At 31.9% G+C, this 22,214-nt stretch overlaps 1 protein-coding gene across 4 annotated transcripts in view; it reads right to left on the reverse strand.

Annotated features, from left to right (window-relative positions):
* Tc2n (tandem C2 domains, nuclear) overlaps nucleotides 1-22,214 on the reverse strand; it is a 66,724-nt gene that overhangs the window by 42,512 nt on the left and 1,998 nt on the right. For all 4 annotated transcript variants that reach the window (XM_087195488.1, XM_087195489.1, XM_004837060.4 and 1 more), the window contains exons 2-8: nucleotides 12,671-12,794; nucleotides 10,846-11,079; nucleotides 3,984-4,154; nucleotides 2,957-3,048; nucleotides 1,630-1,705; nucleotides 1,014-1,114; nucleotides 149-265 (exon numbers count right to left, since the gene is read on the reverse strand). In XM_087195488.1, the coding sequence (XP_087051614.1) occupies nucleotides 149-265; nucleotides 1,014-1,114; nucleotides 1,630-1,705; nucleotides 2,957-3,048; nucleotides 3,984-4,154; nucleotides 10,846-11,079; nucleotides 12,671-12,737 (858 nt within the window). In that variant the 5' untranslated portion in view covers nucleotides 12,738-12,794. The remainder of the gene's footprint in view (nucleotides 1-148; nucleotides 266-1,013; nucleotides 1,115-1,629; nucleotides 1,706-2,956; nucleotides 3,049-3,983; nucleotides 4,155-10,845; nucleotides 11,080-12,670; nucleotides 12,795-22,214) is intronic.

The following is a 22,214-nucleotide window of genomic DNA, read 5'->3' on the forward strand; positions in this document are numbered from 1 at the left end:
CTTAAAAATTCTTCCTAAGCATTATTTTCATAATTTTTAGTTTCCTCAAAATAAAACACTTTCTTATTCTCATTCTTTACATTGATGAAAGTGACAAACATGGAAAAAAAAACCCAGAAAAGCAATTCAAACACAAACAGCCACTTACACTGGAACCTTCCTTGGGTGAAGATTTGAAATGCACTGGTTTGGGTAATGTTAGTATTCCTTTTACAGAAATAGTTGGAGTGTCTCCATAACTAGAGGGCCAATTTAAATCTCTGCACTAGAAAAGATTAAAAGCATAGTTTGAACTTTACAATGGACTTTGTATAAATATTTTATACATTTATTAAACTAATGACTTTAGATAAATTTAAAAATAAACTTTAGTATATGTTTCATCCATATTAAATATTCTAAATGTCATATCCATTTCTTTCTCTTTATTTTTATTTTTTTTTTGGTTTTCAGAGACAGAGTCTCACTATGTAGTTCAGGCTGGCCTTGAAATCTCTATGCAGCTCAGGCTGGCCTTAAACTCTTGGTGTTTCTCTTGCCTCAGCATCCTGAATGCTGGGATTACAGATATGCATCACCAGGCTCAGTTAATTACTTTCTTGAAGTTAAAAACATAGATATTTCCATCATACTACAGATATTTTTGTTTTTCTTTTTTTGGTACTGGGGATTGAACACAGAGCACTTTACACAGGAAGACAAGTTTTGTACCATTGAGCTATACATTCCAATACTTTATTTATTGAGATAGGGTTTCATTAAACTGTTCAGGATGGCCTCCAATTTGTGATCCTCTACTTCAGTCTCCCAAATAGCTGGGATTACTGGGGTATGCCACCATGCCTAGCAGATTTGTTTTCTTAAATACTTTATTGAACACGATTTTCTGCAAAATACTATAGAATCCTAAATTCCAAAGACAATATTGGCCCATTTCCCAGGACAGGGCAATAGCATATACTAAAAAAATCTATATATGCAATTTGTAATAAATATTAACTACACTAATTTACCTGTAAAACTGTGATCCAGATCTGGTCTACTGAAGAATTATAAAACAATTTCACATTCAATCTCCCAAAATCTCTTTCATCTCCTGATAGAGTAATTGTATCTGAATTATAAAAGGATAAAGATGTTTAAAATTCTATGCAATGTTTCTAACCCAATTAAGTTTTGACACAATCCAATTTTAAAAGCATAATTGAAAAATACTGTAATTAATTCTTAAAGTTTCCAATTTAATAAGACAAATCTATGTTCTTATTGAAGTTCTAGGAGGAAAGCGTACTATAAAAAGCACATGACTAAAAACCAAATTGGAGGGATTGAATGCTGAAAAATCTTCCCAAATAACATTTATAAGGTTTAGTACTAAATGCTTTTGGAAGTTCCTTCATTCATCTACTTTAAAACAAAAGATACGAAATAGCATCAATTTTTAAACAATTCACTCATGCCTAAACACTGAGAAATGGATCTTCTGATCTGAGTATCCATATGTTAATAGTACTGCCAACACAGACATAATCAGGGAGAATTTTAAAAATCTACTCATATACACTTCAGCCTACTAATGAAAAGAAATAATTCCTTTAAGAGTATAAAATAGTATACTTTATTCCTTACCTAGGCTTCTGTTACTCCCTTGAGAATTTTTTCTTGAAGAAGAACTACTGGGTACACTGGACCATGAATCATGTCTCTACAAATAAAATTCTTCTTTAGTCAGAAATTGCGTATAAAATCTAAAGGATTCTGAAATTTAGGTGCCAATGCCCATTCTAGTATCAAAGTGCATACTGGCCATTTTGATAGTGTTATTGGTCAGAACTCTCCATTTTTAAATAATAAATGGGGGAAAAAAGCTTTCTGTGTATGTTACAGGAAAATCTTTAATATCTTACTAGATAATATATTGGAAAACCTTTGCTGTTTTGGGATTGGTTTTATAATAAAGAGATTACTTCTTAAATTTCATAGTTAAAAACATTAATAAAAAACAAAAATATATTTGGAAGTAGCCACCTACCTAAAGACATGTAAAACAGCATTATTAAAACATGGTCCCTCAGATAGCAATGTCAGCAACACTTAGGAACTTGGTAGAAATAAAAATTCAGGCCCCACAAAAACTTTGGAGGCAAGGCCTGGCAATCATATTTTATCAAGCTCTCAAGCATTTCTGACACATGTTAAGTAACAGTTGCTATAAAGCATTAAGTCTGCAAAAAATTAACTTGCCAGAACTATGTATATACATTCACAGAGAAAGAAGTCCATAAGTATATAGTTTTCACAGTATTTTTACTTTCACATGCAGGAATACAGATGATTTGTCTTTTTATGTTGCTTCTCTCAATTTCCTAATTTTATTTATTTATTTATTTATTTATTTTGGTGCCAGGGATTGAACTCGGATCCTTGCGCTTGTGCAGCCGGGGGCAAAACCACTGAGCTGAATCTCTGGCCCCGGCCAATTTTAGTCACAATTTACTTGCACTAAAATTGAAAGATTTTTAAAGTATCAAAAAAATTCTCAACAACAGCATACTATGTTAATATCAGTAAATCAAAGTCCTAGATCTGAATAGAAATACCATGTTTTAATAGCCAGCTGGTTATGTTCAATAAGGAAGGTTAAATTTATATGCTTCTAACTACTATATAGCAGTATTTTAAACTACAGCTGCCTCAAGATTCCATAAGTGCATACCAACTGAGATATAAAAATCATGAAAAGCAAAAGAAAAATATTGCCTTTTATTAGTCAACTGAGTCCTTCCTAAAATAATGCATATAGGAAATGATGAGTATTTATTGTTCAGGTATTAGAATAGATATCTGTACATCTACAAAAATACACACCATGGTATTCCTAAGGGAATTCATACATTCCTGAAGTTTTAATTTGGAAAAAAAATGCTGTCTCATCTAATTAAATTTATATAACTACCTGGATGAATCGCTGAGATGAACTTGTAAGATCAAACATAGACTTGCTCAGCCCAGGGGAACCAGGTAGTTTGCTGGTTCTTAAATCACAAACTACAAAGGGACAAGAAAAAAGTACTTATTATAGTAAAGAAAACAAAACACTGTAATCCTACTCATTTACCATAATCTAAATCTGTACAGTAATACATCATGAACATTATGTGCAAATCTACATAAGAAATCGTTTTCTGGTGAAATCTAAAACATTTTCAATTATTTTACTTGTATTTAAACTGAAGTCAATAGAAATCAAACACATTTTCACATGCACATCAAATATCAAAAAGGTTTTTTTGCTTATATTTTCCAATCTTTCTAAGAATAAACTAAGAGATTGTGAGTACTCTGTGCTAAATGTAATGTGACTATTATTTTATAAGCACTTCTCACATTAAAAAAAATCAATTCGGAATCCCACATACTCCTGATATTTCTAGTGTACCTCTTAAGCACAAGACAGGCCCTTAAGTAACTATTTCTTTTTTGTTTTCAGTACCTGACCCTGAAAACTGAAAATTTTGTGAATCAGAGATGTATATAGTAGTCTCTCATTGATAGTTTCAAATATGAAACTAAAACATCCTATAATTACTTAAGCATTTTATTTACTTATATTTCTAATCACATTATGACATTTAAACTTCATTTTAATTGACTAGAAAAGAAAAAAGCTCATAATTATCTATTGTAGAGTTTATTGGTTAGATAACATATAAAATGGATACAAAATAACTCAAAAACAAAACTTCCAAAAAGGGAAAAGTTAAATAGAATTATGAACTATGAACAGACAATGCATTAATTTTTCAATTTTTATATTAATCATGACAACAGAAAAGACATGATGGTCAAAACATTTATAAAGGTTGATTTTTCTCTTATTTTTAAAGTTGTTTTTAATAATAAGCATTTCTGTCAGTGTCTTAATTTGATTCCTAAATTTTTAAAAAACACAGGGAAAAAGTATAAAAAAATAATTTTTATACCTGATCCATATAGTCTTGTTGCTTCTGAATGAGGAGGAAAACGTTTCCGACTCAAATCAGGTGAAAAGTGTTGATACATGTAGAATGGGTTATATACATCATAGCTGGGTCCATGATGGGATAGACTGGAAAGTTCTGCTTTTCTATCTCCAAAAGATGCCCGGGCAGATCCTGAAAAGCAAGTGTTTCTAATATTTTACATTCTTTTCTTGGAGTTATTAACAAATAGGTAGTACACGCAAGGCAAAGGAGAAAATTTTGCTTCAAGTCACATTAAATTACATGCCTTTAATATCTAAATAAAATTAGCATGCATTTATAGAGTTCTAACTGTGTGATGTATTATGCAAGACATCAGACAGGAATCTTGCTCTTAAGGCAGCCTGATAAACTGTTGGTACTTTTCTTTGCCCCAAGACAATTCTATATTTTGTGATCTAAGTTTCCTCTTGTTTTTCTAATTACATATAGAACATCTTTTAAGTGAAAAAGAATTGTTTGAATTTCAAGAAGAAAGTAAATATTTATAAACATAAAAATAGACCATGTGCTGAGAAACATTGAGCAACTTTTAAAAATTAAAGGACTGAACTCATACAAAGAATATTTGCTTACTACAATGCGATTAAGTTGGAAATCAAGTGACAGATGAACAGAAAATATTTATATACAAAGAGTAAGGACCAAGAGTAAACAAAAAGGTAAACTTTAGCAAAAAAAAAATCAAAAGGTTTGCTATACTGAGCATTAAGAAGAGAATATTGGCAGAATAATAGAAAAATAGATCAACAGAATAGAATAATAGGCCCTGAAAGAGATACCCATTTTATGGACACCTGATTTATAATCAAGGTGGCTTCACACAGCAGAGGGGAAAAAACTGGATATTGATATAGGGAAAAATGCTTCATTCAAGCAAACATATTCATAAAAAACTCATTCCAGGGGGTTGTAGATCTAAACTAAATATAAAGGAAAAACAATTAAGGTTCTGTGTTTAAGTTAATTTGTAAGAAAGATTTTACAACATTAGGAAGTACTCCTTAAATGGAACAAGAACACAGTAACTACGAAAATAATTTAATTATATTAAAATCTAAAATTTCCATTTGTCAAGACTACTTAAGAGTATAAAGGTAACCCACAGAGAAGATACTGCAATAAACATACTGGAAAAGAGTTCACATTCAGGACATATGAGGAATTTGTGTGAATCAGTAAAAAGGAGAGTCAAGCTTATATATCAATTGGTTTATGAGTTACACATTTCAGAAGAGACACTATCAATCTTACTAGTTATGAGGGAAAGAAGTTAGAACTCCAAGGAGATATTATAACATAGCTGCAAGGTTAAAACTAAAAAGACTGACAATAGCAAGTGTTCACAAGAAAGTAGAACAATGTAAACTATTGTACTGTACTCTTTTGTTGGGATGTAAATTGATGCAATCACTGTAGAAAATTCTGTCAATTTCTACCAAAGTTGAATATATTTATACCATATAACCCAACAATGCCATTCCAGACATATACACAACTAAAATTGCTATATGTGTGCACTAAGAGTCATGCACATGAAAATTCCCAAGTATCATTACCAATAATAGCCAAAGATTGAATGACACATAGATGTCCATCAACAGTAAAATAAACAGTATATACTTGCTACATAAGAATACTTTTCAGTATGCCATACAGAAACACTATGTAAACCAGCCACTTAGAATAAATTGTAATATACACTTATGTACAGATATGAAAACAAAACAACTTAAATGAATCTCATAAATATAATGCTGAATGAAAAAAACCCAAAAACAAAAGAACATATGCTGAACATACAAGTTCTTTCAAATAAAGGTCAAAAAAAATTTAAACTACAATATTTAGGACTATGTGCTTAGGTGGTGAGAAGTAACAAAAAAAAGGACCATTACAACTGAAAAAAACTAAAAATATCCTATGATCTAGGTATACTATTCCTAGGTAGACATCCAAAGGAAATGAAGACAATATATAGTAGATACTTGTATACTCATGTTTATTATGGCACTACTGACAATAGCCAAAATTGGAAATCAGCCTAAATGTCTGACAACAGATGGATAGATAAAATATGGTATGGAATATTATTCAGCCATAAAGAAAAATGAAATCCTGTCATTTCCAGAAAATCAGATAGACCTAGGAAGGAAAATAAACCATAAACAGAAAGATAAGTATTTTATATTTTCTCTCATATGTGCAAAAAAAAACAAAAACAAAAAACTTGAAAATAGAACAGTGACAAAAATTAGGGATTGGGAAGGGGCAAGGGAGTTTGTGGAGGGGGTAGAAGAGAGAATGGACATAATCAACACACAGTATATGCAATGCATGAAAATGTCACAGTGAAACCCAAGGAAAACTAAAGGTAGGGAAGATGGAGGCTTTTGGGTTGCTGGTAATATTCTAATTATCAAGCTGGGTGATGAATATATAGGTCTTTTGTGTTGTAATAAATCACGGAGCTATATGTTTCTGTTTCCTCATAATTTAAAAAGGGTAAAACAATTAATATAATTCCTTTCAAGATCAATAATTACATTGGGAATATCATATACACATAGAATAAGTTTTTTCAAAGGTTTAAAAATTATTGCCATCTTTTAATTCTTTTTGAAAGAATGTAACTCTGTGGAGCTGTGTGTTCCACCTAAAATGGGTATTTTCTGAATTAAGCTAAAAAATAGAACAAATTATTTTGCATTGATTTAGGAAAAAAAAAATAAAACATGGAGTATGAGGTGAGATTTTATCCTCACCCTGGTTCAATCCATGTACAGCACATAGGCAGAGGGGTCCTGAGGAGTTATGATATTAGAAAGCCATTACCTACTGTATGGTTTGGATTTGAGATGTCCCCCAAAAGGCTCATGGGTTCAAAGGTGGGATTTTGGGAAGTAGTAACTGGATCATGAGGGCTCTATCCTTCATCAAGTGATTAATCCACTGATGTAATCATAACTTGGTGGCATTTTCAGGAAGTGATGGAAATCACAGGTAGAGTCCAGCTGAAGATACGGGAGCTTGACCTTGGGGACTATATCTAGTCCCTAGCCCCTTTCTCTCTGGCTCTCTCATGCTCTCTTCCTAGCTCTATAAGGTAAGCAGATTTCCTGTACCACACCCTTCCACCCATGTTTCTACCTCATCACAGGCCTAAAAGCAATAGAGCCCGTTGACTAGTGACTGAAACCTCTGAAACCATGAGCCAAAATAAATCCTTCCTCCATTGTTTTTCTCAGGTATTTAGTCACAGTGATGAAAAGCTGAGTAACACATTTATACATCTTAAACACTAACAGAAATCATTTAGCACACAAACACTTATAAAAGTCTTTGTTTATAGTAACAAGAGTAGCATTAATCACTAGTAAGAAATCTCTCAAGAATAGTACCTACCCAATTTCCTATGAGGAATATAATCTTCCTGCATGCAAATGTATCAATAAAAAAAAAACAGTAATAGCAACAAAGATGATTCACTATTTTTATAAGCTATATTTAAAAAATAAAGTATTCTCATTGCATTTTTCCTTTATCAAGTAAGTCACTAGAGAATTCTAATCTTTCCCTCAAACAGCACATACTGATGTCATTTTAAAGGTTCAAGTTTAACCCTCAATTACTAAACTATAGTTCTGCAATACTGAATATAAAATTTACACGATTTCTTGTAATTCTCAAAAGCCATATTTAAAATTTGTAAAACTCAAAATGCACATTGCTAATGAATAGATAGGTAGATACAGGATACAAAACAAGAAGAGGAAATATAAATGGTAAGATCTGTTATCAAAGCAATAAGTTACTGCTGCAATCAGACCTATCAGTAAGTGAAACAATGCACCAAAACAAATTTCAAATACTGTATTTGAAACACAATCTTAGTCACTACTGATAGTGGTCTTTCAAAATTTTCTTCTTTTTCTCAGCCCATTACTCATACCTGCACACAAGCATATATATAAGTGATTTCTATGATTAGGTTTTAAGAGTACTTTCTTGAACTTAATTAAATAATTTTCTTTCCAATAAATATAAATTAAATAGTTTTGTTCTACTCTCAAGCCTGTAAGCAATTTTTCACTCATTCAACTCAAAATGCAATTTGTTTTCTAGCGACTGCAAATTAAAGCTATCACATATTCCTCGATAGATATATCCCATTTTTCTTAAAAAAATTTTTTTAATTTTAAATTTTTATTTTAATGTAATACAAGTAGATATCAATAAAGAAAATATAAAAACCATTCTATGAAGAAATAATTTTTCATAAAAAATAGAGAATAACAATGGTAAATACACTATATCATGATTTTAAAAGTATATTTTCATTTGTTAATCTATCTCTCAACTCAATTATCTGATTATGCAAATAATACATAAAATACTCCATATGCCTTATAATAGAAAAATTTTTAAATAATGGTACAACATCCATATGATGAAATATTATGGAGTCATTAAGAAGCCATGAATATGTTCCTATTATATGATGTGACTAAAAGAGATTACAAGACTGTTTGTACAGTTTAATCCTAATGTTGCTGTTATGGTTTGGGTCTAGATGTCTCTCCAAAGCCTCAGGCGGTCATAGGTGGCTTTTTCAGAAGGTGGCTGAATCTAAAATGTGTGATGCTGGGATTAAGAGTGTGTGATTACTAAACCAATACATTGATTGGTTTGGCACTGCCTTAATCCTGGTAGTCTGGATAAAATTAAAGGGGCAGAAAGATGCTGTTAAGGTTTCCTTGTTGCTTTTGCTACTGTGTGGGCCCCATGAACTGTTTCTCCTTTGTGACGTCCCTCTGCCATGTGCCACCCTGCCTTGGAGCCAGGCAATTATGGACTGAAACCTCTATAAACTGTGAGCTAAATAAACCCTTTCTCCTTTAACTTTGGGTGTCAGGTACTTTGTCGCAGCAATGAGAGAAAAGTAACTAACACAGTTGCTAATAAGTATGAAAGGAAAAAAAAATCAATTGATCAGGGTACCCTTTTAAGAGAAACCACTTGAGAGACACTTGATATGCACAAAATAAAATAGGCAAGAATAGAATTCACCTTTCCTTCTTTCTAAAAAAAAAAAAATCACTCCTATCAGACCCAACTCACAAATAATAAACTCTAGAGCAAACAAAATAAAACAAAAGCCTGAAGAATAAAGAAAAGTAGTGGAAATTCTGGATAGTTGATGCTTCAAAAAAAAGTACTGGCACAAAGTAAGTTATGTGTTTTTGATGACTTTTAGCCTGAGTGTAAGCCAAAGACGGCACCACGCAGGATGTATAAAATACCTATAGTCAGGCATGGTGGCACACACCTGTAATCCCAGCGTTCTGGGAGTCTGAGTCAGAAGGATTGCAAATTGAAGCCCAGCCTGGGCAACCTGGTGAGAACATGTCTCATAATGAAGGAAAGGAAGGAGGGAAGGAAGAAAGGAAGGAGGCAGAGAGGGAGGAAGGGAAAAAATGAATGAATAAATGAAAAGGAAAGGAAAGGAAAGAAAAGAGGGCAGGCCTGGGGATATAGCTTAGTACAAAGGCCCTGGGTTCAATCTCCAATTCCATGGGTAAGGAGGGAAAATGACCTCCAATAGGAAATTTACAGAAAACCAGAGGGTAGGACTCCAGGTAACCAATGCTGCTGGAAAGAAAGGTGGGAATCCTGGAGACAGTCCCAACTTCTATGAAGTCTGCTAATACATCTGGCTGACCACTGAACCACCAGCCAAGAGCTTATATTCAAGTCAGAATTTAAAGTCTAAATTGACTAAGTTACATGTCTGGTGGAAGAGAAGACAAGAAGGAGGTATGGGGGGAGTGAGAAAGAGAAAAAGAGAACAAACTTCTCAGATTAATATACCCAAATCTACAGACTCCATAACATGTAACATTCAATGTTCAGAATACAATCCAAAATTACCTCACATATGCAAAGCAACCGAAAAATGTAGCCTATCTCAAGAAAAAGTTAATCCATAGAATCCAAATCTAGATGACCCAAATGTTGAAATTAGCAAAGACTTTAAAGCTCAAAGACATAAAGGCTTACTTACAATCATATAAAGTTAGGAAATTACAGAAGATGTAAAAACTATAAAAAGAACCAAATATAAATTTTAGAATTGAAAATGCAATGTCTAAAATAAAACATTCACTGGGTAGGCATAACACTACAATAGAAATGACAGATGTGAAAGTAGATCAGTACTATCCAATCTGAAGAAAAGAAAAGATTAGAGAAAAGCAAAACAAAAAAAGAACAGTCTGAAAGATACTTAAGATGGACAGAATAGAGCACAAAAAGCAGTTGGGACAAATATTCTAGGTTTTATTAAGAGTTTGGAATATATTGTTGTATATATTTGTCAATATTCAATAAATACATTCTTGAAATTCAACAAATATCCACTTGGGCAGCTTACTGTGTATAAGATTTATATCTGTAAAAGAAAACTGTAAACAGATCGTTGAACTCCACAAATATGTTACACTGTGATCAGATTTCATAATGTGATCTTTCAAAAATACTACACACTAGGGCAGAGGATTTAGCTCAGTGGCACTGTGCCTGCATCACAAGCACAAGGTCTGGAGTTCGATGCCCAGTACCAAAAAAAAAAACAACTCCAAAAACCAAAAAACAAAAATACTATACACTAAGTTCTTCTATAGAAAGAGCAAAACATGCAAAAAGCAAAATTTAAAGCTTTTACATAAATTTTGTATTAAAAATATAAAAGAACAAAATAATAGCAAAAGCATCATTTAAATGTTTCATGTTGGTTTCTAAATCCTGCCATTTTATTGTTTACCTTCAAGTTCTTCCAGATGTGAAGGAGTTCCTTGTGTCCTGGGCTGAATATAAGATAACCTAAACTTGGGCACCATAAATGGTACTTCTTTCCCATCAGATGGTAATTTAGAAAGCAGATAATCCTCACTGCAGCCAACTTGAGACTTTACAGAAACAGAAGTCAGTGGAGGTATAAAGACAGTAGTATTTTGTGTATCTGATACTGAGGCTTTAAGGTCTTTTTCCATAGATACTGCATATAGAAGAAAAAAAGTGGAAGAAAGTCACAAATATGCATATTAACTACATATAATCTGAACCCAGGATACTTTGGTACTTATTTAATCATTTTAGAAGAAATTCTTGATACCTAAACTACTTCTGGGTCCTAACAAGCACTTCCAGGACCTACATTAATGTTGGCCAGCCAATGTTTGAGCAATTAATACATTATTGCCAAGGTACATTATCATATCATAATGGTAAAAGCAGAGTTCATTGATGGAAACAAGTTTATTTTGTAGCTAATTTCACAATGCTTTCAAGTAAAAATCTAGTCATTTAAAAATACTATCAACAAAAAAATTCGTTAGTACTACTCATTAACATGAGTCTTAAATACATAAACCCATTCTGAGAAGATGCCAAAAGTCTCCAAGACTACAAAAATCTCTACCAAAAAACAAAATAAAGAACATGCTTACTTTAGACATGTAATAGCAACTCTCCCTGTCTTAGCTTCTATAACCCATTTTACCCATTCTCTAGAATTTATGGAATGTTTTAATGTAAAAAAGAGCCTTTTACTAAGGATTGGATTTGGTTTGAGTCTGCCTCCCAAGAGTTCATACGTTAATTCTTAATCCCCATTGTGAGGCCTTAAGGGGGTGGAAACTTAATAAACTGAGTGTTTAGAAGTGGTGCCTTTGGGAGGTGATTAGGATTAGATAAGGTCATCAGGTTGGAACCCCCCTAATTGAATGCTGGTGGCTTTATAAGAGGGAGAGAGACCAGGATACACACATTGACTTCCTCTTGTCTTGTGATGTCCTCTGTAATGGCTGGGGAATATGCCAACAAAAAGGCCATCATTAGATACGGCCCCTTGACCTTGGACTTCCAGAAGCATGAGCCAAAATAAATCTCTTTTTGTTAAAACCTTCCCAATCTGTAATACCTAGTGATATTGTGTTATTGGTACCAGAAAAATGGATTAAAATATCTTCATATTCAAATATACTAGAAAGCTCTCTCCTAGACTAAGAAATACAAGAATGAGCCAGAGAAAAATAAAGCTTCAGTCACAACTCTGAAGAGATATGAAACCACACAATAGAAAGGAAAATCTTCAAGGGTCCCTCAAGGGTTTAAAAAAAGTTATGGGTCTCTTCCCTATTGGTCATTTATTCATAAAAGGCATATTTTAATGTACTGCTCATAAATTGGATATTATTTTTATTTATATCAAAACTTTTGTTAGGGTATGTTGTCCCCCAAAACACACTTCTCTCCCTGCTTCTTCCTATAGCATTCCACCTACTGTCATGAGCAATTGTACATTTTCTTACTACTTGTTCCCACTCAGCTTGCTAAATTCTATCTGTGATTCCATGGCAAATGCCATCTTCTTGGATGTCCAGGATGTCTAGGATGTCTCCTGAGTTGAATTCATTCCTCTTTCCACTGTACTTCAGAGTAATTGGAGTTCTGGAATACTTACTCAGTGTGCCTTCTGTTTCTGCCTCCTCCACAAAATTAGAAAACATCCTTAATTTATCTCTATATTACGAAATGCCACAAGAAAGCACTAAGTAAATGTTGATTGAAATTAAAACGAAACTCACGCTTGCGCTTTTCTTTTTCACCATAGAAACATCCCCTACAGCAACTCTTTATAAATTCTGCTGCCATTACATTCAATTTCCAATATTCAACAAAAGACACAAACTTCCAATTTTTATTATTAACCTGTTGGTAGAATAGAAAGCAAGTTAGTTATCATACTTAATACCATTAGATATCACTTTTACTCATATTATCTAAGACTTAATGAGGGTTCTGAAGCAAAAATATTTAAGAGAAAGATAAATTTTTCTTCTCTTATATAATGTTGTATAACTTAGGATCTTTATGTTATATAAATGGTTTGCTCAAAAATCAGTAAATGAATGATTTCAATGTTAAATGCAAAGAAAGGAAAATCCCATTCCATTCTCAATTTTCTCATACTTGAAATACCAAAATCTATGCCCAAGCAAAATTTGAAAGAATATATAGCACTCATAAATTGTGAGAAAATTTTTACTTCTTCCAGATCAATTATTTTAGTAATCCAAAGTCTCTATACTTGGGGCCAATAAATATGCTTTATGAGTTCTTTTATGTATGCTTTATGAGTTCTTTTGATCCTTAGAATTACATTAACAAAAAAGTATATCTTGAACTCTATCTGAAGCACACACACACACACATAAATAAGATACCATGCAAATAAAGGGAGTGTGTTTTATATTTACAATCACTATAAAAGCGTTATAAGAACTTCATGTCCAATTTTTGATCTTGGTCTAATGTTTTTGTTCCAAATGCACTCTCTTCATTTATGCCTATTTAAGCTCCATATATTTTTTTTGTGGAGAATTTTAAACATATGCAAAAGAATACAGAGCAACAGAACCCACATTACCCAGATTAAACAATTATCAAATTAAGGCAAATCTTATTTCATCTTGATCTTCTCACTGTCTTTTGGTTTTTAAAAAAATAAATTCCAATTTGTAATTTCAACCATAAACACTTAAGTAATAATCTTTAAAAGATGCAGAGGAAGGACTCAGGAGTTAACTTCAAGAGACTCTCACTGGTTAAAGATGGATCACTTCAAGCATTAAAACAAACAGTATTTGTAATGGATTATAACATACCAAGTATCTCTGAAAGGTACTTTTTTTTCCCCAAAAGCATAGCCACAATAGCATTATCATATAAAAAATTGAACATCAAAAAAAAATTGAACATCAGAAACTACTGAATGTTCACATTTTCCCTATGGCTTCAATTTTTTAATAGTTATTTTGTTTTGTTGAAATCAAGATGAAAATTTGAATTGTTTCATCTTTTTCTATCAGAATATTCTCTCAAATATTTTTCAGATATTTCCCAGTACATATCTGTAAGATATAGAGCTACTGGGTCAAAAGATAGGTATGTGAATGTTTGTATTGCTAAACTTCTCTCTGAGGTGATATCACTTTGCATTCCAAATAGCAATATATGAGAGCCCTTACTTTTTTTTTAAAGTGTACTTTTATTAGTACATGTTTGCAGTACATAATGATTACGTTCATCATGGGGAGTTGGTACATGTATATAACACATCTTAATTTTCTGAATTTCTCCTTTCCCTTCTTTCCCTCCCTACTTTCTCCATCTGTTGAACCCCTTCCCATGAGAACACTTTGTTCTGTCACCAAGAAAATGTCTAAATGCTGGACTTTTGACAATGTGATAGGAAAGTAATGATTATCCTCTGTTGTTTTAATTTTTATCTCTCTTATTACAAGTGAGGTTGGGGACCTTTTTATATAAGGTTATGAAAATAGTCTATGTTTATTCTATATTTATTCCTATGAATTCTTTACTTATTATCTCCTGCTCATTTTTTTATAACCTGTTGGTCTTTTTCTTTTCCAGTTTTAGAAGCTCTTTATACACTTTGAAGATTAACTCATGTTCATCATATAGGTGGCAAATATTATTTTACTTTGTGCTTTGTCTTTTTACTTTATTGTATTTTCTGCTATGCAAAAGTGTGTATTCTTATAGGTATACAAACATACAATATACATATAGTACATATATATGCAGACAGGCTATCCATTATCTAAAATGCTTGGTACCATAAGTATTCAGAATTTTTTTATTTTTTCAAATTTTGGAATATTTGCATATATGTAATGAGCTATCTTAGGGATAGAAACCAAGTGTAAACATGAAATTAACTTGTGTTACATATGCACCTTACATATCTAGAGGAAATTTTGTTCATGGAAAATTTTTATGGTATGGGATTTTCCATTTGGGGCATCATGTTGGCACAAAATTTTGGAGTATTATGAATATGTAAACATATGAACATATACATATACATATGTAGTCATACTCATTTATGCTTTTCCTTTTTGTTTCTGGACTGTCATAGTAAAATTTTTCCCATATATATTAGTCATAAATAATTTACTTGTGTTTTCTTCTAGTGTTTAGTATGCTATTATTTTCTATATAGTTACCCTGGTGTCCAATGTGAGAAATGAATCCAAAGTCACCTTTCTCAATTGGTTATCTTAGTATTACATATGTACTTTGTATTTATGTATTCCTGTATTTAGACTACTCATATAAATTTAAAGCTGTTATAACTTACTGGTGACTTAACTTCTTATAAGTATGGTGATTTATCTCTAAAAAATGCTGTTAAACTAAAATTCATTTTATTTGACAGTCATATAACTACACAGCTTTCTTTATACAGTATTTATATAGGATATCTTTTTTTGTTAACTGTTTTCATTTTACCAAACTTTACATATTTCAGAGGTCTCATATAAATAACATTAAGTTGAAATGTTTTAATCCAGATTAACAATTTTTTTCTTTATTTAGGGTTTTCAATTCTAATGCCTTAAATATTTATAAAAGGTAATTGATGTAGTTGAGTTTAAAACTACCACTTTGTCTTGAGCTTTCTATTTGTTCTACTTGTCCTGTTTCTTTCCTGTCATGCCTTCCTCTGGACTGCTTATAATTTCCATTTTTGTCCTTATAATAAATTGACTACTGTATTAGTTTCCTATTGCTGCTGTAACAAACTACCACACATTTAGTGTCTTAAGGTAACACAAACTTTACTTAAATGTGGTATAGCATTGCTATTTTAATAACCTATGATGGCTAGTTTAAGCTTTTGTAGGTTATTTCTAACTATTTATTGTTTCTATAGATTATTCCTCACGTCTTATTCCTTTGTGCACTTGGTTATCTTAAATTATTCACTGACCATGGTAAGACTTTTTTAAGCCAAAAATGAAAGTATACTCCTTCAGATAATATTTTTTTTACCAGATCATTTTAAATTTGTACTTTGACAAATAACTCAATTAAAATGGGCAAAGCATTTGAACAGACATTTCTCCAAAGACAGACAAATAGCCAATAAATATACGAGAAGGACTTCAACATCAATCACTATTAGGGAAATGCAAATCAAAGCTACAATGAAATACCGCTTCATACACTAATCAAAAAGACATACAAAAATTAATGTTCGTTACGATGTAGAGTAAATAAAGCCCTGGTAGAAATGTAAAATGGTGTAACTGCTTTGCAAACACTTTGGCAATTCCTCAAAAACTTCACCCAAAGTTACCATATAACCCAGGAATTCTATTCTTGGTTTATATACACATATGAGAATGGAAAACACATTTTCACGCAAAAACTTGAACAGGAATGTTCATAGCATCCTTCCTTATGAGAGTGAAAAAACTTAGCTCTGAGACAAGTTCCTATAAGCTATTTTTTAAAAAGTGAAAAAAAAAAAAGGAAACAACTGCCCATCAACTGACGCATGGTAAAAAACAAAATGTAGTGTATATACTATGTCCATACAATGGGATATTATTCAATGGCAAAAAGGAATGAAGTGCTAATTCTTGCTACAACACGGATAAACTTTGAAAACATTATGCTAAATGAAAGAAGCTAGACACAAAAGACCATGTTATATGATTTAATTTAAAGAAATCCTCAGAAAAGGGAAATCCAAATGAAATATTAGTGCTGAAAAGGGAAGGAGAAAAATGCAATTTTTGCAAACAGATACAAGGTTTCTTTGGGAGAGGGCAAGATTGTTCTTGAATTAGTCATGATGATTGTACAGTGCCACCAGTATATGAAAAACCACTGACTTCTATAATTTAAAGTGGTGAATTTCATGTTGAATTATATCTTTACAAAAGGCATGATTTAAAGGAGATACATTGCTTCTTCATATAGTCCTGCAACTGTGACATTACAAAAGTAACCATCTTTTCTTTTTTGAGTTCACATTTCTTTTTTTTTTTGAGTTCACATTTCTTTTATTTTTAACTTGATATAAAATGATTCAATCACAATATATGAATTTTTGTATTTGATAACTTTCACTCAAAATTAGGTACCATATCTGACATTTATCCATACTATTGAATGAAGCAGTGGATATTTTAGTCTAATTAGCACGTGGTATTTCTTTCTCTAACTCATAATTTTTATTCTTTTTTTTTTCTTAAATTCTTTTATTGGTACATTTTAGGTATACAATATGTTTACATTTATCATCGGGTGCTTGTACCTGTACATGATGTATCTGTACCTCAGACAAAGTAACCATCTTTTTAAAAGATAAACTTTAAGTCTTAAAAAACTTTTCAAAAAATCACATTTTGAAATTATGTTTAGACCACCAAGGTGATGTGAACTTTCTCCTATAATCTACTTAGTGGTCACTATCTCCCAGGGACAGCCTCTCCCCATGTTACTTTCCTTGAAATTGTTTAAAAGTAGAGTGAGTTTTCATCCTTTTCATGACTAAATAGGCCTTTGAGATTCCAGAATTAGGGGCAGAAAGTCTCTTGTTAGCGTCCCTTGAATAAGCCCTGGCTGACTTCCAACTATCCCCAGAGCACTGCAAACAAGCACAACTCCTATTCAATTCCACTAAGTTCCCTCAGTTTAGCAAATACTCTCAGAGCAAACAGGATTTAAGAGCTCCTTTACTGTGTCATAGTCTCAGTTTTTTCTTAAATTTTGGCATGGAGTTGTTTTTAAAATATTCATAATTGAAATTTTTTCTTTAAATACAGCATTCTTAGCTGTTTTCAGTAAAAAGGTAGCTCCAAATACTTCTATTTACTTTATTCCAAAAATGAAAATTTGATATTTACTTTTCAAGTTAAAATTATCTCTCATGCCCTAGGACTAGATTTGTAAAAACTAAAGATAGGTTGATAAAGTTTATATCAGTGTAGCTTTAGCATTATTTGTAACCTCAGGTGATTATATTATAATCCAAGTAAAAGTTTACATTCATTCATTCATTCATTTTTTTTTTTTTGAGACCGTGTCTTGCTATGTAGTCCAAGTTGAACTCGAACTCACTATTTAGCCCAGGCTGACCTCAAATTTGCCAAAATCCCCCTGCCTCAGCCTTCTCATGCTCAGATTACAGGTGTGCATCACCAAGCTCAGCAAAAGTTTACTTTTAAGAATGAAAAATTATCAGTTTATACTCCCACCAGAAGGGTGGCTCACCCCCCCCCACACCCCGCCCTTGTTATTGGTTGTTTCTTGATGATGATGGTTCTAAACTGGTACAACTGATATAGGAGGTAGAGTGTGGCAAAGCTGGCTGGAGAAATGGGGAAAACCTGTCAAATGGAAGACCCCAGGGTGGGCCAGATGATTCTCAAGACCCCGTATGTAGAACTTCTTGTGGGCTCTCACAAGATGTGGACAGAATAAAGGAAACCAGGTGCCAGGAGGAGCCTGCTATCATGACTCCTCACAGTAGCCCACTCTAGATGCAGAGCGCACTTTTATTTTTGCATTTTATAATTTCTTTTTTTGTTTGGGCCGCTTGTTCTACAGAACAAGTTCTTCTCTTACTCCGTTACCCCTTATTTTTTCAAATAAACTTTTGGCATTGTTTTTTAGCTTGTCCAAATTCTTTGTTTGAGGCAAAAAGGACCTGAAATACTTTTAATTGGCAAGCCATTTTTAAAAGAACTACCTGACGACCAACCACAATGGAAATCAATATGGAGATTCCTTAAAAAACTAAAAACAGAGATTCTATTTGACTCAGCTAATTCCCCATAGAGTTAAAGGCATCATACCACAGTGATGTATGCATATCCATGTTTATAGCAGCACAATTCATAATAGCTAAATGTTGGAAGCAACTTATATGTCCACCAACATATGAATTGATAAAGAAAATGTTGTATTTATACACAATGGAGTACTACTCTGGCATAAGGAAGGATAAACTTGACTCATTTGTAGGAAAATGGATGCCCCTTGAGACCATAATGTTAAGTGAAGTAAATCAGACACACAAGCTTAAATATTGCATGGTTTCTTTTATATGAGAAACACAATATATAAATAAAGTACAAAATAAGAGACAGGTAATATGAAAAAAAGAGAGAAAAGTTATTATAACCGAGTAAGGACCAATGTATCTAAAAGTATACCTTTATTTACTATAATCAAGGTATAATCTTATGTGTTTTGTATGTTTTTTGGTCTGTTAGTCTGGCTGTTAATCTGTATGAATGATAATTCACTTTACAATGACTCATAAAAGAAATAAATGAATCTGATGCTAGGAAAAAACTTTAAAAAGGTGGGAGAGTGGATAGGAAGGGAAAAAAAAGAATTGAGATGTGTTATGTACATGTACCAATTCCCCACAATGAATGTAAACATTATGCACTGCAAACATGTACCAACAAAAATTTAAAAATAAAACAAAGAAAGAATGAAAATTTAAAAATTAGACAATTTGAGAAATCTAGTTTTAAAAGATGCATGAGTGGGTATCAAGTTCATTATACAACTAATGCAAATAAGTCTGTGGGATAGGATAATTGGGTTAGACACAGAACAGCTCTGAAACATATCCATGGAAACTTGACATATGATACATATATTTAAATATAGGAATGAAAAAGAATATTCAATAAATGATCCTGGGAAAAACTGATTATCCACATGGAGAATAGAAAAGAAACTAAATTCCTATTTCACAACACATAAAAAACAATTCTGTATGGATTAAGGACATAAATATGAAGTATTATTTTAATAGACTTTTTAGAGCAGTTTTAGGCTAACAGCAAAACTGAAAAGCTATAGGGATTTCCTATATATCCCCAGGGGAAACAACATTTTAAAGCTTTTGGCAGAAATCATTAGCCTATATTTTTATGATCTCAGGGAAAGGAAAGATTTGTTAAACAAGATGCCAAAAGTACAAGTCATGCACCATACAGGTAATCATTATGTACTGCAAACGGGTACTAATAAAAATAAATATTAAAAAAGAAAAAACAAAAGTACAAGTCATAAAGGAAAAAGCTGACATAGTCAGCTACATTAAAGGACAAAATGTGTTCATCAAGACATTATAAAGAAAGTAAAAAAGACAAGCTGACTACTGAGAAGATATTTGCCATGTGTATAACTAATAAAAGATTTGTTTCTAAAGCATATAAAGAACTTCCAGAAATTAATGTTCAAAGACCAAAATTAATAAAATATAAGAAAAAAGATATAAACAGGCATCCCTCAGAAGAGGAACTATGAAAGGTTTTACATCATCAGTAATTAAAAAATGCAAATTAAACCTCGGTAACTACAAATGTACAAATGTCTTACATGCCGACAAGAAAAGGACAGAGTGAATACTTACTGCTTGTAAAGGTATAAATGGTACAACCACTTTATAAAACAATTCAGTGTTATCTAACAAAACTGAAAATTCACAACTCTGCTTTTAGATTTAAAAAGCCTAGGAAATTCTTGCACATAGATACAAAGAATCATGGATTGGAGTGGTGATAACAAGATAGTTTTTAACGGAAAAAAATAAAAACTTTTTAAAAAGAACATAGAAGCTTGAAAACACCTTAAATATCCATTAACAGGATGATAGATAAACAGTGGTAAAAGCCACACGACAGAATGATACATAGGAATAAAAAGTTCCACATAAATGTGGAATAATATAACAAATATAATGTGTAAAAAAAGTCATAGAAATCATATGGTATACTTTTTTTTATAAAGCACTCCAAAATAGACCAAACAGTGCATTGTTTAGGAATGTATATGTATGTGGAAAAATTATAGAAAATCAAGGAAAGTGAAAAAGAAAGATATAGTCAGGGAGATGCACAGGGCAACTTCAAAAATATTGATATACTTATTATTAATATATATAATACATTATTTCTTAAGCATTATGTGAGTACAGGGCTTATATTTGTATTCTTTAATCTATAGCTATGTCAAAAGTACTATTTTCCATATATGAAATAATTTCCCAATTGAAAAGTAAACACAGTTGTGGTATAAAATATGAAGAAAATAAAGATTATTCTTAATCTCATCATCATGGAATAATTACAGCATTTAAAGGCAGTAAGTATACTTTTTGTTATTTCTTCCACTCTATTTTTATTTAAATCTTTCACCCTTATTGTGGTATAAATGACCTCCAAGAATTTACATGTCTGTAAAATTAAATGAGTCCTACTTATATATTAGTGAAAGCAACATCACAATAAAATGAATATATCCATCATCCCCTAAAGTTGCTTCATGTTCTCTTTTAATCAATCTCTTCTTAGCTTCCCTTGCTCTTATTACTGATGTGCTTTCTATTATATTAGATTAATTTTCATTTTCTAGATTTTAGTTGAGTATATGTTTGGACATTGTTTATGTACATGGTTCATTTTAGACACTGCCAAAAAGTTTTCAAAATGACTGCCCAATTTACATTTCCAAAGGCAGAGTATGAGAGTTCTAGTAGCTCCACAGCCCCATCAACACTTGGTAGTCAGACTTTTCCATTTTAACCATTCTTTTTACATTTCTAAGCAATGTATTTTTTTGGTACCGGGGTCTAAGCAATGTATTAATTAACTACTTGTCTGAACTCCAGAACAACAACAAAAACAAACCTTTAATGAAGACTAAAACAAAACTCATACAGGAATTTTAAAGTAAGAGCATTTTCCTTTGAATGGATAATAATTGATACAAAGGCCTAAACTGATATAAGCCTCAATTCTGCTTTGGTCAAAATATCTGATTTCTTTTTTTTTTTTGGTACGGGGGATGGAACTCAGGACCTTGTACTTGCAAGGCAGGCGGCAGCACCATTGAGCTAAATCCCTGGCCCAGAATATCTGATTTCTACATAAGAGTTTTAAAGGAATCATTGAATTACATGCATCAAATGACTTAAAAGCAAGTTGGGAATATCAGAGAACTGGAAGTAGGGTAAAATACAGTTCCACACAGGTTATATTTGTGATTTAAACACTGATAAGAACACCTGAACCCAATATACCAACATACTACTAAAATAGTGCTCATAATTTGGATAGGGGGAGATAAAACACTTTATTATGAATATAGTGCTATTCAAATATGCTCAGCTACTTGCTTCTCTGCTCCTGATACTTAACTATAAGAGAGGAATAATTATGTGAAATGATACACTTTAACGTATGGCTATTTTACAGTCTATTTTCTTTCCAATCTGACTATAAATTC

The sequence above is a fragment of the Heterocephalus glaber genome, unplaced genomic scaffold (genome assembly GCF_053883595.1).
Source record: "Heterocephalus glaber isolate CG9 unplaced genomic scaffold, H.glaber_assembly_v1.0 deba00001608, whole genome shotgun sequence".
Classification (NCBI taxonomy): Eukaryota; Metazoa; Chordata; class Mammalia; order Rodentia; family Bathyergidae; genus Heterocephalus; species Heterocephalus glaber.